Raw genomic sequence first — 13,564 nt, 5'->3', positions numbered from 1 at the left:
CGGGTGGTGACGGAAACGGAGGTGGAAGACTCGCGCCGGCGCGGGCGGGCCGCCGTTTATAACGAACGCGTGGCGCCATCGGGCGTGGCGATCGAGGAGGGAGGGCTTCAAGATTTTGGTCACGCCCGGTTGCGTGGACGACCGACGCGCGTGGTGGTGGAGGCGGAGCGAACGATCGAACGAACGGGTGGACAGGATTCGTGCGGTTTTTGACTTGGGACTCACAGTCACTCACCGCGGCGGGCGCCTGCCGTTAAACACGAGCGTGAACGGAGCCGCTTCGCTGGGTTTTTTTTTTTTGTCGCGAGCATCCCGCGCCCAATTCACCGTTTTGGTGGCGCGTTGCCGGCGGGCAGCGGGCGTGCGTGCGTGCTCGATCATGGCATTCGTCGTCGCTGACGTACTCAACGTTGGCGCTGGTCTAGAAGGGCCAGTTAAGAATTCGTTCTTCTCCTGCCGCTTTTGAGTTGTCGGGCCTTCTCGCGGCATCGACTGGGGAAGTGAATCAGCTGTTTTTTTTTTAATCCCCGCTTGGAGTTTGGTTAACCCGCGATCCTTGGAACAGCTAGGGCCCGTGGCACCTGGCACCGGACCGCGCATACGGTCTACCCAATCTACGTGCGGCTCGAGGCAAAACCCACGGCCAAAAGGCCCACAACGCATCTGCCTCGCTCTGCCGTTCTTGCACCGGCTCTGACAACAATGGCACGCGCAGCGATGGAGCCCGTTCCGGTCCAGACCAGTTGGTCGATCGGATGAGCGCGAACAGTAGTAGCGTGGGAGCTCTCTCCCGGACTCCCTTCTAGGCCGATATTTCTCGACCGTCCGTACGCTTATACTAATTCGGCACAAATTTAGGTTAGATATTCGAGTATCTGAGATTTTATACGGATCCGGAGCTGAATTCGGATATATTTTGGTGGATATAAGATCAGGTTCTAGAGAGCAATACCCGATAATATGGATGATCCAAAATAACTTGTTGATACTATCCGGATAATACCCTGATTAATATCCGGTTTAACAGGCGACAGTTTCTGATTTCGGCCCATCAAGTTTTAAGGGCCAGCACACAAACACAACCCTCCGTACGCACGCACGTGGCCTCACGGGTCGGCGTCGGCATCGGCATTTGGCAGTACGACGTCTCCTCCCAGCTCTCGCACGCAACCCACCGCCGCCAGCCACCGCCTCTCACCGGCCTCCTCGAGCCTCCGCCCTCCAGTCCGGCCTCCGCGTCTCCCCGTCCTCGAGGCGCCGTCAGGCGTCCGCCTCCCCCCGTCCAGCCGGCGTCCGAGCCGGCATCCGCCCCCAGCTTCCGAGGCGCCGTCCGGCGTGCGCCTCCCACCGTCGAGGCGTCGTCCGACCTCCTCCCCCCGCCGAGGCGCCGAGCTGCCGTGCCCTCCTCCCCCTGCCGGATCCTGAGGCGTCGTCGCCCGTTCCTCTCGGCCTCCCCCGTCCCCAGTGCGGCAGCGTGGTTAGAGTGACGCGACGACGAGCTCTTGTCGGATCTCAGCCGTGGCAGCGAGCACCCAGTTCCTCGTTTAGGTGACGATCCTACTACTTCCCTTTTCATTTGAGACCGATGTGCTGATGTCAAACTATGATTTTTCTTTTTGTTGGGCTAAAAATTATCATCTGATTCTCTGTTAGAACTTAGAACCTATTTGATTGCATGATTACACATCATTTTGTGACTCATATTATCTTAGTCATTGTGATACTTGTCTGAGTATTATTATGATGTTTAAAATTCTTTCTTTCCATATGTATCTGTCAAATGACCCTAGCTTGCAATATTCTCGGGACTAAAAAGGTCCATGAAGTGGCTTCTCTTGCATTCTTGCTCCAAGATATAAACTAATTTTTGTTGCTCCAAGTGTGCTACTGTATGTACTAGACCTAGTCACCTAATTGCAGCTTTGCAATGTACCGTCATGTTTTAGTGTATGACTGTGTGTACCACTAAAGTATTGGTACTTTTGCTAGTTGCTGCTATTTTGGTACTGTTACAAATTACTATGCGACTAGCCTCTAATTCAGTAGTACTTTGGGTTATTGTATATGTGGTATGTATGTTTGTTGTTTTAACTTGATATCCGCATAAATATTCGTACCCGTGAGTGTTCGTATTCATCTTGTACGTATTTACATTGTATATGTATCCGGTGTTATCTGTGATTGTATCCGTATTCGATAATATTCATATTAGATCCGAATCCGATCAAAATATGAATTAGGATATAGGAATGATAAAATCCGATCGAACCCGACCCTTTTTCACCTCACTCCCTTGTGTCTTTCATTTCCTCTCCATCTCGAACGGTCGTGGGTAGGGTCGTTACACCCGCTGGTCTCGTACCAGGTTGCAACTTGCAAGCACTGGCTGCAACCCGCGCGCGCAGACGCGATGATGCGATCAATTCCGGCGGCCACTTGCGGGGATCGATCTCCCCTTCCCTGCTTGTTGTACCCGCGCCACGCGCACACAGTTACTCCACTCGCTGTGTCGGAAGACGCCGTCGCGAACTTGGGCTTCGCGATCGATTCCAGCAGCCGTACATGGTGGGGCACCGCAAAGGCAGGGAGCCAGGGATAGTCCAGCTGCTGCATGCATGCGGGAAAAACTTGAAATTAAACAAGCTACTGTTTATTAAATTACAGTGCTTTTCCTCAGTTTATCTGGTTGCAATATATTTATTCATTACTTTCAGAAATAATGATTATTTGAAAATGAATTTAGCCGCGTTCGTTTCGGTCACCAATTTTGACTAATTAGTTACACATATAATGGAAAAATATGATTTGCATATAATTGATTAAATACAAAATATTAAAAGCTTGAAAGTAAATTTATTTGATTTTTAAATCAACACTATATTTAGAAGGTTTTCGAACATAACCATTCAGTAATTTGAAAACCTTCTAACGAAATCGAAAAGTAGGTAGGTCTCTTTATGTGTTTAGAGCGTGCCCTTATTTTGAAAAAAAAGAAGTAAAGGTTGGGGTGGGGTAAAGATTATAAGGTGAATTTGGTTTTTTTAAGTACTATACAATACAAAAGTAGGCATGGATTGTCACGTCGAAAAAGAAACAAAGCGAGAATGATCGGCGACGGTAAGGCGGGGCTGTCACGTGAAGAACACATAAATCGAATCGATCCCCTTCAGGCTTACAAGTATACTTGAGTTGTTTACGTTGTGATGGCCACCTCTTGTTTCTTGATTTAATGAACCTGAGCTTGATGTGTCAGTGTGGTTGGTCCAGTTAGATCCTTTCTCACGGTCTCACCAACCAGTTGCAGTCAGCTAGCAGTGCTAGTGAGTCCTGATGATGTTAACATTAGAAGCGCGGATATCGTCAGAGCCATCTTTTAAATTTTTAAAATAAAAAAATCCAGACAGCATATTTACAAACGGTAAATAAGTCAATAGCTCGTCGTTCCTGTCCAAAACGTGTTTTAGGTCCTTGCTCGCAGATAGACCATTGAAGATTGAGATTATCTAGGCTGTGCTGGAAGAGAGGGATAAGACAGTGGAGCATACGAGGCTTGTCGGAGTTTCCGCCGGGGAACATACGGGGCTCATCCAAGCTCACCTACAACAGAAGGTTGACGTTGGCCACGAACACCGACGCGGCGGGAGGCGATCAGCCAGAGGTTGTGACGTCGGCTACCGGAGGTAAGGTTTTCTCGGGCAAGTGGCAGGTGGACGAACCGGACTCCCTGACAATAGCCCCGCCATCATCAGGTAAGCAAAGGTTATCTCAGAGGAGAGGTCGGTTGGCAAGCAAGGTAACAGGAGGTTATCTCCTACGTTACCGTCGGCGGGGGATTCCCTACGAACAGCTAGTTACGTTGGTAGATCGTTTTGTTCTTCAGCACCGTCCAAATGCTTTGCTGGTTCTAGATTCTGGACTCTTGGGGGGATTTCAAAATCATTAGACGAGGAGGATGAACCAACAGAACCAGAGTTGGATGTTGAGTCCAGAGAGGGACGAGATAGCGATGCTGTCTTCTTGGAAAGGGCGATGGCCGAAGGTTTCACATTGGATGAGGTTCTCCGTGCAGGAGAACATCTCCTGCTTGCACCAAAGCATATACCTAGATCATGCTCTAAGAACAAAAGAGTTGGGAGAAATGGTGAGCTAGCAAGAAGAATAGTTGATGAGGTTGCAAGCCAAAATGATATCCGATGTAAACCATGGAGATGACCACTGTCGGGCGCTAGACGCTCGCAAAGTCTCACCATCGATGACAAGCTGGCTGAGGCCATGCATCTCAAGAAAAGAAGGCATGGGTCAGCGCCTTTCTCGAATAAAAAAGAAGTTGTTGGGAAAATTACGATTGGAAGGGGGAGGACAGGCGATCCTCGGTGTCGGCACCCAAAATCTAAAAAAAGGATTTGCCAAAGAACCCAAGGAGGCAACTTTGCCGGTCGGTTTAAATTCGAGGCATTTTCCGAAGCCTACATTTAAGGAGTTTTATTGGGGCACCAGTCTAAAAAACCAATCGTTTTCTACCCTGGGATGGGCCACCTACTGATGAGGGTCGAAAGCCACAACAGAGTGCAGAAGCTGGGCCCCGACTGAGAAAATTGCTATTCTACCACTCTCAAAAAGCGGTTTCGCTATAACGCTACTTCTAGTTTTGATTTTGCTAAAATACCATTCTCAAACCGATGCAGCACGGTAAATGCCATTTGCCTCATTTTTTCTCCAAAAAATCAATTCTGCATTGTTTGTTTACATTATAATGACATTTACACACCTAGTCCATTGACTTGGAAAAGACTTATTTAACTTGCAAATTTAAGTTTGAAGGAAACCCAAAATTCTAACATAAAATTTATAATTGTGGTCCGAAATGTTAATTAAGTTAACTACTCAAATATTATTACAATCCTTAGAATTACGATTGAGTGGTGTATTGGTGTATATAATTTTGTTTTATTTTTATATGTATTTTATTTTGTAATAAATACACGACTTACTCACCACCTTATTTGATATTATATACTTTATTATTTATTGTTTTCAAAAAATATTTCTCTAATTGCCATGCCATTTAATCTACTAAAATAGCTTATTACCTATACTATGGGGTAATTTGGTAAACTCATTAGGGAAGAAAGAGCAAAAACATTTTTTTTGCATCAAATGATTGAAAATGGTGTTTCAACGTGTTCCATTGGCTTGAGAATGGTATTATAGCGAAGTCAAAACTAGAAGTGTTATTCTAGCGAAACCACGTTTTGACGATGGCAAAATAGCAATTTTCTCACCCCGACCGGACTCAAGTCACGTTGGCAACCCCCTAGGCTGGTGGTCACAACAGAGAAAGCTGAACAAACATGAGGAGAGGAAAAAGAGAGTCATCGTGATTCCCGGCGACAACGTTTGGCGTCAGAAGGCATGAGTCATCGTGGAGGTAGAGCCTAGGCGCATAGTGGCAGAGGGGCTTGGGGAATAAATGCCACCACCGTAGAGTCCAACGTCTCACCACACCTCGATAACATCGAAGTGTTCCATTAAGTCACCAACATCGGATCCTCCTACCATCACCATGACCTATTGTTCCCGTACCCAGAGTAGATTACGATAGAGGTGCGGCACGACCTCAAGTGTCTTTGTCGCCAGATGGAGATTCCTACATGCCGCTTCTGCCAAATCCGCTCAACTCACCCATCACCACCACCATAATTGCCACCTATGACCTATCATCCACCGTCCTGACCTCGCCGTTGGGGACAGAAGGAGAGAGAATTTTGTACCAATTTCAATCTAGCGACATGGAAAGATCCTAGATATCCATTGTGCATCAACTATAGTTTTCAAGTTTACACTGCATACGGGGTTTGCACCGTATATTTTTTCCATCTTGTTCACATATTTTTATTCAAAAAAGAGTTAATCGATGGATAGCGGTATGCTCCACAATTCCGGATGGCATGCCCTACCATCCACCATCGCCGTAATCTCCCAATCCGACACCCAAAAGAAAAGTAGATATCGGCTGCACAGCATATCTCCTGCGTCTTGACCTGCACGTCCGTCATCCGATCATCCTTTGCCGCCGCTTCTTGCTTTTGCACCGTCGAATAGATCGAGCAGTTCGTGGGATGGCGCTGTGTGCGTATCTGCGCAGCAGGACTGCAAATTAAGGATCGCGTCCGTTTTTTAGGGGGAGAAAAACCCACACCAACCCAACAACATCTGCAGCCGCCCACATGCTGGTAAGGTTGTCAAAGTGCGCACCTACACAGACCGATCTGAATCGACTACAGTGGTGCAGCCACTACAGGACCGGAGCGCCAGAAGATCTTGACGGCCGACCAGTTTATTTTCTCGTTCTAAACAATGTAGTAATGCTGGTTAAAAGATATGGTCCACGACATGTGATTGTTTCGTTCATCCGTGACCTCATCCCAAAACTGCACCATCATTTTTTTTGGTTTTTTAAATTTTTAACCATGATTTTAAGTTTTTTAAGTATAGTTTATCTTTCAGTTTTAATTTTTGATAATTATGAATATATATATATACAAGTTTTATTCGTAAATTATTTTTTTTGCAAATACGCCGCTTGGCTTTAAAAAAAATCTAAAAGATGACCCCACTGGACTTTAAAGTCTAAACCTCGTTGCTGTGTTGCTATCCCCACCCAGAACCTTCTGATCCATACCATAAGAGCTTTTTTTCATCCTTGAGAAGCTACCAAAAGATACCATTATTTTCTATGTAAAATTTTATATAGAAAACAATGGCATCTCTTGATACCAAGAGGTGCCAAATGTAACATAGAAAGCAGTGGTACCTCTTATTACCTCCTCAAGGGTGGTAAAATTGCTCATACCATAAATATTTATGGCACAAAGAATGGTTTGACATCAGCATATATACGGAGAAATGTAGTTATAGTTTTTCTAATGCCGAGGAAACAGAAAGATCAGAGAGAATTCTTTTTTATATTGATTATACAAATGTTGACATAACAGTTTAATAAACGTTTTGTGCCATTAAACAACTACATTACTCTCTCCATAATTCAGTAGATGAGGCCATTTGATTTTTTGGCACAAATTTTCGATAATTTATCTCAATCAAAAATTTTGTGTAAATATGTAAAAATGTAAGTATAACTAAAATGTATTTAGTAACAATCGTAACAAAATAATTGACTATTATATATTTTTAACAATACGAATAGTTAAATATGCAATAAAATATCAGCGGTGCTATCTATTAAAATACGGAGAGATTCTGTCTATTACACGGTCGAATCTATTTGAGATAAATAGACGATCTGGTGTTATTTACATGTGATCTGAAAAAAAATTATATAGATATTAATCGCGGCTGAACCACTGTTTATTACTCTACTAGGTTGGCGGCGAGGAAACTCACCTCCTGATGTGCTTATTACTCTACTAGTATGACGGCGAGGAAACTCACCTCCTGATGTGCTCCATTTTCACTCTTCTGCTATTTTTGCTCGTTTATATCAGGAGGATTGTTGTGACATTGCTTGCTAACGAGAGAATCGAGTTCGGCACTAATCAAATAATACGTGTGTTGCGATGATAAAATTTCAGAAAGTTACAAGCGTTTTATCCAAATTATCATAAAAATATAGATTTAAGGCTATATCAAATAGCAATATATTTGTATGTGATTTATCATAAAGTTACATGTTTTATGCTTTACCGTAAGATGTGTCATTATCAAGTATCTCACAAGGTTTCAGTTAGGAGCACCGTTTTGATGCATAATAAATGGCTCGTAAGAGTTACCATTTAGATTTACGATGAGTCGAAGGGAGAGAAGAGAAATCGGTTGTAGATCTATAGTCATCATACGCTCTGGCAAAGTTTAGGACATACACAATATATATAGGTTAAATAAGCCATATAGATGTGACCCATATAATTGGTATTTTGTTGTTTTAACTTTCCCAATGTATAAGATAACAATAGAAATAAAGTAAGATAATACCCTAACAAATAAATCAAAAACTAACGTTCCAAGCTCTCACATAAGAGATGGAAGAGAGATGAGAGAAATAATGTATTTTAATTCATATGGATAATCCATATGACTATGGAGATTTATCATATTTACTTTTCTAATATTCACTTTCATAATATCAAAGTAGTCTTATAGAGCTATATAAAAAAAAATTGCTCACTTGTGGATGCCCATATGAGAGAATAAGATGGGTCTGGTATTGATGATTTAATATGTTGTTTATAAAGAAAGTATAACTCCCTGCTTCTATCCGATGGACGGACCATTAGTACCCTTATTTTTTCTCTTCTACTTATGATCAGCTGCATGTATAACAAAGACACACCCTCGCATTTTGGGTTTTTTTGCTTAAAAAATGTCAAACAACATATTTACAAATAAAAAATAGTTTATAAATAAAACTTTTGTATACTTGTTTTTAACTATTTAAAAGCAAAAGCTAAAAAATAAAATACCATGAAAAAAATTCAAAATCAATTTTAAAGTTAAAATTTAAATTTTAGCTTATAAGTATAAGAAAAACGAAGAAAATGAGATTGTATGGTAAACTATTTCTATTTTTAACTATGACTTATGTGAATTTTGTTTGTCTTTTGTAAGCAGTTACATTGTATGCGTTGGAGTGTATAAAGTGAATTATGTATCTTTCTTCATTAGATTAGGTTTTTTGGTGTAATTGATTGGTGCTTGTAACTTAACCTGGGTTCAATATTTCATGCTAGAGATTTGAGGGGATCTCACATGAGGAAAAGTATTGGAGTATATATAAAGTGAATTACTGCAATTTCTCTCTATCGGCTTAGTCTTTTACATGTAATTGATTGATGCTTGCAACTTAAGAGTGTGCTCTTCTTACTCCTAACTTTTTTTTTTTGGGTGCGCGCTTGGCATGCTCGCGTTTCGTCTAATGGCGGAACGTAGCACCTGCAAGGCACACGTCACGATCTAAAACCTCACGGCAACCGAGCTCAAACTCTCAGACGAGGAAAAGAGAGGGGAGGAGCCGTGTAAACAAACACGACACGTTCTTCCGACCTTCTCCGGCCCGGACGCCATATGCAAGCGCACACCCTTGGCGCGCCCCCCCCCCCCCTACCCCCCTTCAACCATCCACGTCACCCACCACGTGTCCGCAGCCTCCCCCACCCCACGTGACGCACCCGGACCGCCTATATAACTGCACCCCCATCCCGACGGCGAGAGTTCACCGGACCGACCGACCAATCGATCGATCGATCATTTCGTGTCACCGTCGATCGTGCCGTGTGCGCGAGCGAATCACTAGTCGCGGCTCGATCTAGCGATGGTTCCACCGTACACGCTCGCCTTCTTCGCCGCGGCCGTGGCGCTGGCCGCCGCGCTGTGCGGTGGCGGCGCCGTCGCGCGGGCGCAGGACATGGACAACGAGTGGGCGCGGAGCAGGGGGTTCTACGGCGGCGGCACCGGCAGCGGGGGCGGCGCCGCGCTGCTGCCGCAGTCGGACGTGGACCTGCTGGAGTTCCCGCTGAACCTCGAGTACCTGGAGGCGGAGTTCTTCTGCTGGTCGGCGCTGGGCTACGGCCTCGACGGCATCGACGCCAACCTCGCCGGCGGCGGGCCTGCCCCCATCGGCGGCCAGACCGCCGCACTCACCCCGTTCGTCCGCGACATCGCCACCCAGTTCTGCTACCAAGAAGTCGGCCACCTCAGGTAATATAAAATTGAAACAGCTGAGAGCGAGGCACGTATACGTACGTAGCTGGATCGAATTAACCAGAGCGACACAGAGGTTGCACTGCACACGCGTTCTAATTGATTTTGCGTGTGGTCGACCAGGGCGATCAAGCAGAACGTGAGGGGGTTCCCGCGGCCGCTGCTGGACATCAGCGCGGCGAACTTCGGCAAGATCGTGGCGCAGGCGATGAACACGACGACGCTGGACCCGCCCTTCAATCCCTACGAGAACAGCCTCAACTTCCTCCTCGCCTCCTACATCATCCCCTACGTCGGCCTCACCGGCTACGTCGGTGCCAACCCCAAGCTCCTCACACCTCAGGCCAGGAAGGTACGGCGACACTGCACTACACGCACCGACGACACCGCGCGTGCCGGCGCGCATGACCACTCTGCCACCATCGATCGGTCGAGCACGCGCACGGCATGCGCGCAGCTGATGAATCGGAACGTATGTGCGTGCATTCTGTGACGACGACGATGGATGTTGCATGCATGCAGCTGGTGGCGGGGCTGCTGGGCGTGGAGTCGGCGCAGGACGCGGTGATCAGGGCGCTGCTGTACGAGCGCGGGCTGTCGCGGGTGGCGAGCTACGGCGTCGGGGTGGCGGAGCTGACGGCGCACATCTCCGAGCTGCGGAACGCGCTGGGGAGGAAGGGCATCAAGGACGAGGGGCTGGTGGTGGCGCCGGGGCAGGGGCCCGAGGGCCAGACCGTCGGCAACATCATCGCCGGCGACCGCTTCTCGCTCGCGTACGACCGCACCCCCGAGGAGATCCTCGGCGTCGTGTACGGCTCCGGCGACCCCGCCAAGGCCGGCGGGTTCTTCCCCCAGGGCGCCGACGGCCGCATCGCCAGAGCCTACATCGCTTAGCCAAGCCGATCAAAGAAAGGGACTTTAGATGAATCGGAACATATATAATTGCTGTTCTTGCAAGCTGTAGACTATATACTTACACCTTACATGTGTGTCAGTGGGAAAAATGTTTTGTTTCAGACCTTGGGCATGAATCAATTTGGACAGTGTATGCATGCATACTGGATGCTAATATCAATAAATCAAGGGATATTTGCAGAGAAATTTAATTTAGGCGAAGTTCTTTTGGGCATTTCTGACGTTGAGCCTAATGTTCTTCAATGCCGTTCCGGTCGGAGACAAACACGCTGTGCTGGTATCTTTGATCAACATCACGGAGAAAGGAAAAGAAGTTCACTTTACATCCCACGAATATCGGTTAAATTTCCGTACATTCATCAACCGCAAAATTAGATATCCGTATCTATCGATACCACTATACCAGTGATATAAGTACAAACATAATTCTCAGACAGTATTGATAGCAGTTTTGCCTGAATTGGAACTTGTGTGGTTTGTTTGACTTAGCTAAATAACTCATATTTACTTTTTTCGCAAACCATATTTTTTAAACTGCTAAATGGTATATTTTTTAAAAAAAGTTTTATAAAAAATTAATTTAAAAATTATATTAATTTATTTTTAAAATTTTATAGCTAATAATTAATTAATCTATATTAATTGAGCTACATTTTTTCACGCCGGTTAACTAAGCCACCAACAACCACAAACAAACACGGCCTTAGGCGTTGAAGGGATGTTTTTTAACACTAAAACAAATATAGGGCTCCATACAAAAGTGATCTAAAAAGATTAAAATATTATGGGAAACGTGTTAAAATACTTGTTTTATTTTTATCCTTTTACTTTCGTTGTCACGTGTCATGTTAACGCAACATCAAGCTAAGTCACATGAGCTACATAGGTACCACGTCGTACAAAATCACAATCAATAGTATTGTTTAGGGACTTATTTTGCACATGTATTGATAGTTAAAAGGATACTCTATATCGGGTTTTACGGTTGAGAGGGACGTAAACAAATTTGAGGTAATGTGGACTTTTCTCCCACGGAGACGAAAGAAAGCCACAAAGCGCAAATTGGGCTGCTGTCGGGCTCTCGGCCCAACTATGTGTCTGGCTTGCTACTTCGACGGACCGCACCGGAATAGTTCTACTCACGATCCACGGCACTGTTCGGGCCCAGCCAAAACTGGCCGCACGTAGGCCGTGTGTCATCCGTACTAAATGGGCCGCATTGCTGCAGGCAGATTGACAAGCTCTTCTGATAGGGCCCGTCTATACACCTGCAGTAGCACTGTACTAAACAAGTCCTGCGTAGTGCGTAGAGAAAGGCTCAAACCGTTTACAAATAGAGATGGATCCACGACGTTCATGCACTTATTAAACTCGTAGTCTTATATGAATCAAGCTTTGTAACGGTGAAAGCACAATATTATCAACTTTGTTCTCATGTCCCAGGAACGGAGCTAGATGGTCTATTCTCGTGTTACCGAGGGTAATATTTATGGTTGTAGAAAGAAAAAAAACAAATAACTTATTTATAAACGAAAAATAGTTTACGAATAAAACTTGTATGTACGTGTTCATAGCGTTTTAAATGATAAAACTGAAAATAAACTTTGATGATAAAACTTAAAATTAAATTCAAATTTAAGGTTAAAAATTTAAATTTTAAGTTATAAGCATGACTAAAGCTAAAAGACAGGGTGACTGACTTGTGTTCCAAGACGTATTTAGGTCGCTTTGTTTGCGTCGTTATCATCTATCGAGAATAGCACAGGCAGCTGAACATGCCGATCAAACCAGCGGTTTTATCAGGGTCTGAATGAGCGAAAGTTGATGAGCGCCTTAAGCAAAGGCTGGAGCCTGGAAGGGGTTTCCCCTCGTATGAACAGATGATATTTTCTTCAACCAGGGAAAACTTTCAGCACAAGTAGTAGGCTTGATTTGGTCACTTTTTTGTTGTTCGAGTACAAGATGCTCGTATTGAATACTAGATCTGAAAGCGACCAACGCGTAGAAGAGAGACTCTCTAGAAGGAAAGAAGCAACGAGGTGGCCTTGGACTTATTTGGAGTGCTTTAGATTATAAGAAACAACTGTTTGCTAGTCAGTTTTTAAGAATCTGCAAAAACTCCTAAACCCAGCTTCTCTAGCTTCTAAATTCTTAGTTTATTTTCTAGAATCTGTAACTATAGATTCTGAGAAGTTGTCAACCGTTTAAAAGAGCTTCTAACAGAAACAGCTTCTGAAAGAAGCTTTCCCAAACAGGCCTCTTATTGCCAAGAGCTGCCCGCTCTGCAAACCCTTCAGAAAAGCACGCAAAATGGACGTTTTTTTCCCTGAGTCTGATCTTTTCGCCTTCTCTGCACTCAAGAGTGAATGGTGGATTGAACTATATGTCTATATGCAATCAACGGATCAGAATCCAGTGCGTTGTAGCTTTAACTGCAACTTAGGCAGTCCATCTATCCACCGTTGAATAAGCAGCTAATGGCTAGATAGTGGGCTGCGTTTTTCCCTTAGTTTTCCCTATTGCTATTTAGTAAACCTAAGTCAATTTATTCTGAACTTCACGAATTATTTTTTTTATCTAGGAGGTATAAATTTAGTTTGATGTGAACAAGTGCAAAAAGTTTAATTTAGCCCTATAATTTATTACGAACTTATCAATCTATGCTTGATTGTTGGTCTTATCTAAAAATTATATAATTTTAATTATTTCATTGTAATTTATTTAATCACTAAAGATAATTTAAACATGACTTATAATTTTTCAAATTTATATAAAATTTTTAAATAAGATAAATGTTAAACGTATATATAAAAAAACGATGATGTTAAATAAAAATGGAGAGAGTACTTAGCTTAAGCCGAGAGTTTGGGCGGAACACACCGAGCATAACTAATTTAGCTTATATTCCTAATTCTATCTTAGTGAATTATTG

The 13,564-nt window shown here is 44.1% G+C and overlaps 1 protein-coding gene across 1 annotated transcript; it reads left to right on the top strand.

The window, feature by feature from the left end:
- The first annotated feature begins 9,244 nt into the window (after positions 1–9,244).
- LOC102703210 (desiccation-related protein PCC13-62-like) lies at positions 9,245–10,812 on the top strand. Its single transcript, XM_015836231.2, has 3 exons — positions 9,245–9,714; positions 9,841–10,069; positions 10,240–10,812. Exons 1-3 carry the CDS (start codon positions 9,329–9,331, stop codon positions 10,609–10,611), a joined length of 987 nt encoding a protein of 328 aa, XP_015691717.2. The 5' UTR covers positions 9,245–9,328; the 3' UTR covers positions 10,612–10,812.
- Positions 10,813–13,564: the final 2,752 nt, after the last annotated feature.

Source organism: Oryza brachyantha, chromosome 4, assembly GCF_000231095.2.
Source record: "Oryza brachyantha chromosome 4, ObraRS2, whole genome shotgun sequence".
Taxonomy (NCBI): Eukaryota; Viridiplantae; Streptophyta; class Magnoliopsida; order Poales; family Poaceae; genus Oryza; species Oryza brachyantha.
This window is presented reverse-complemented; position numbering and strand designations above follow the sequence as displayed.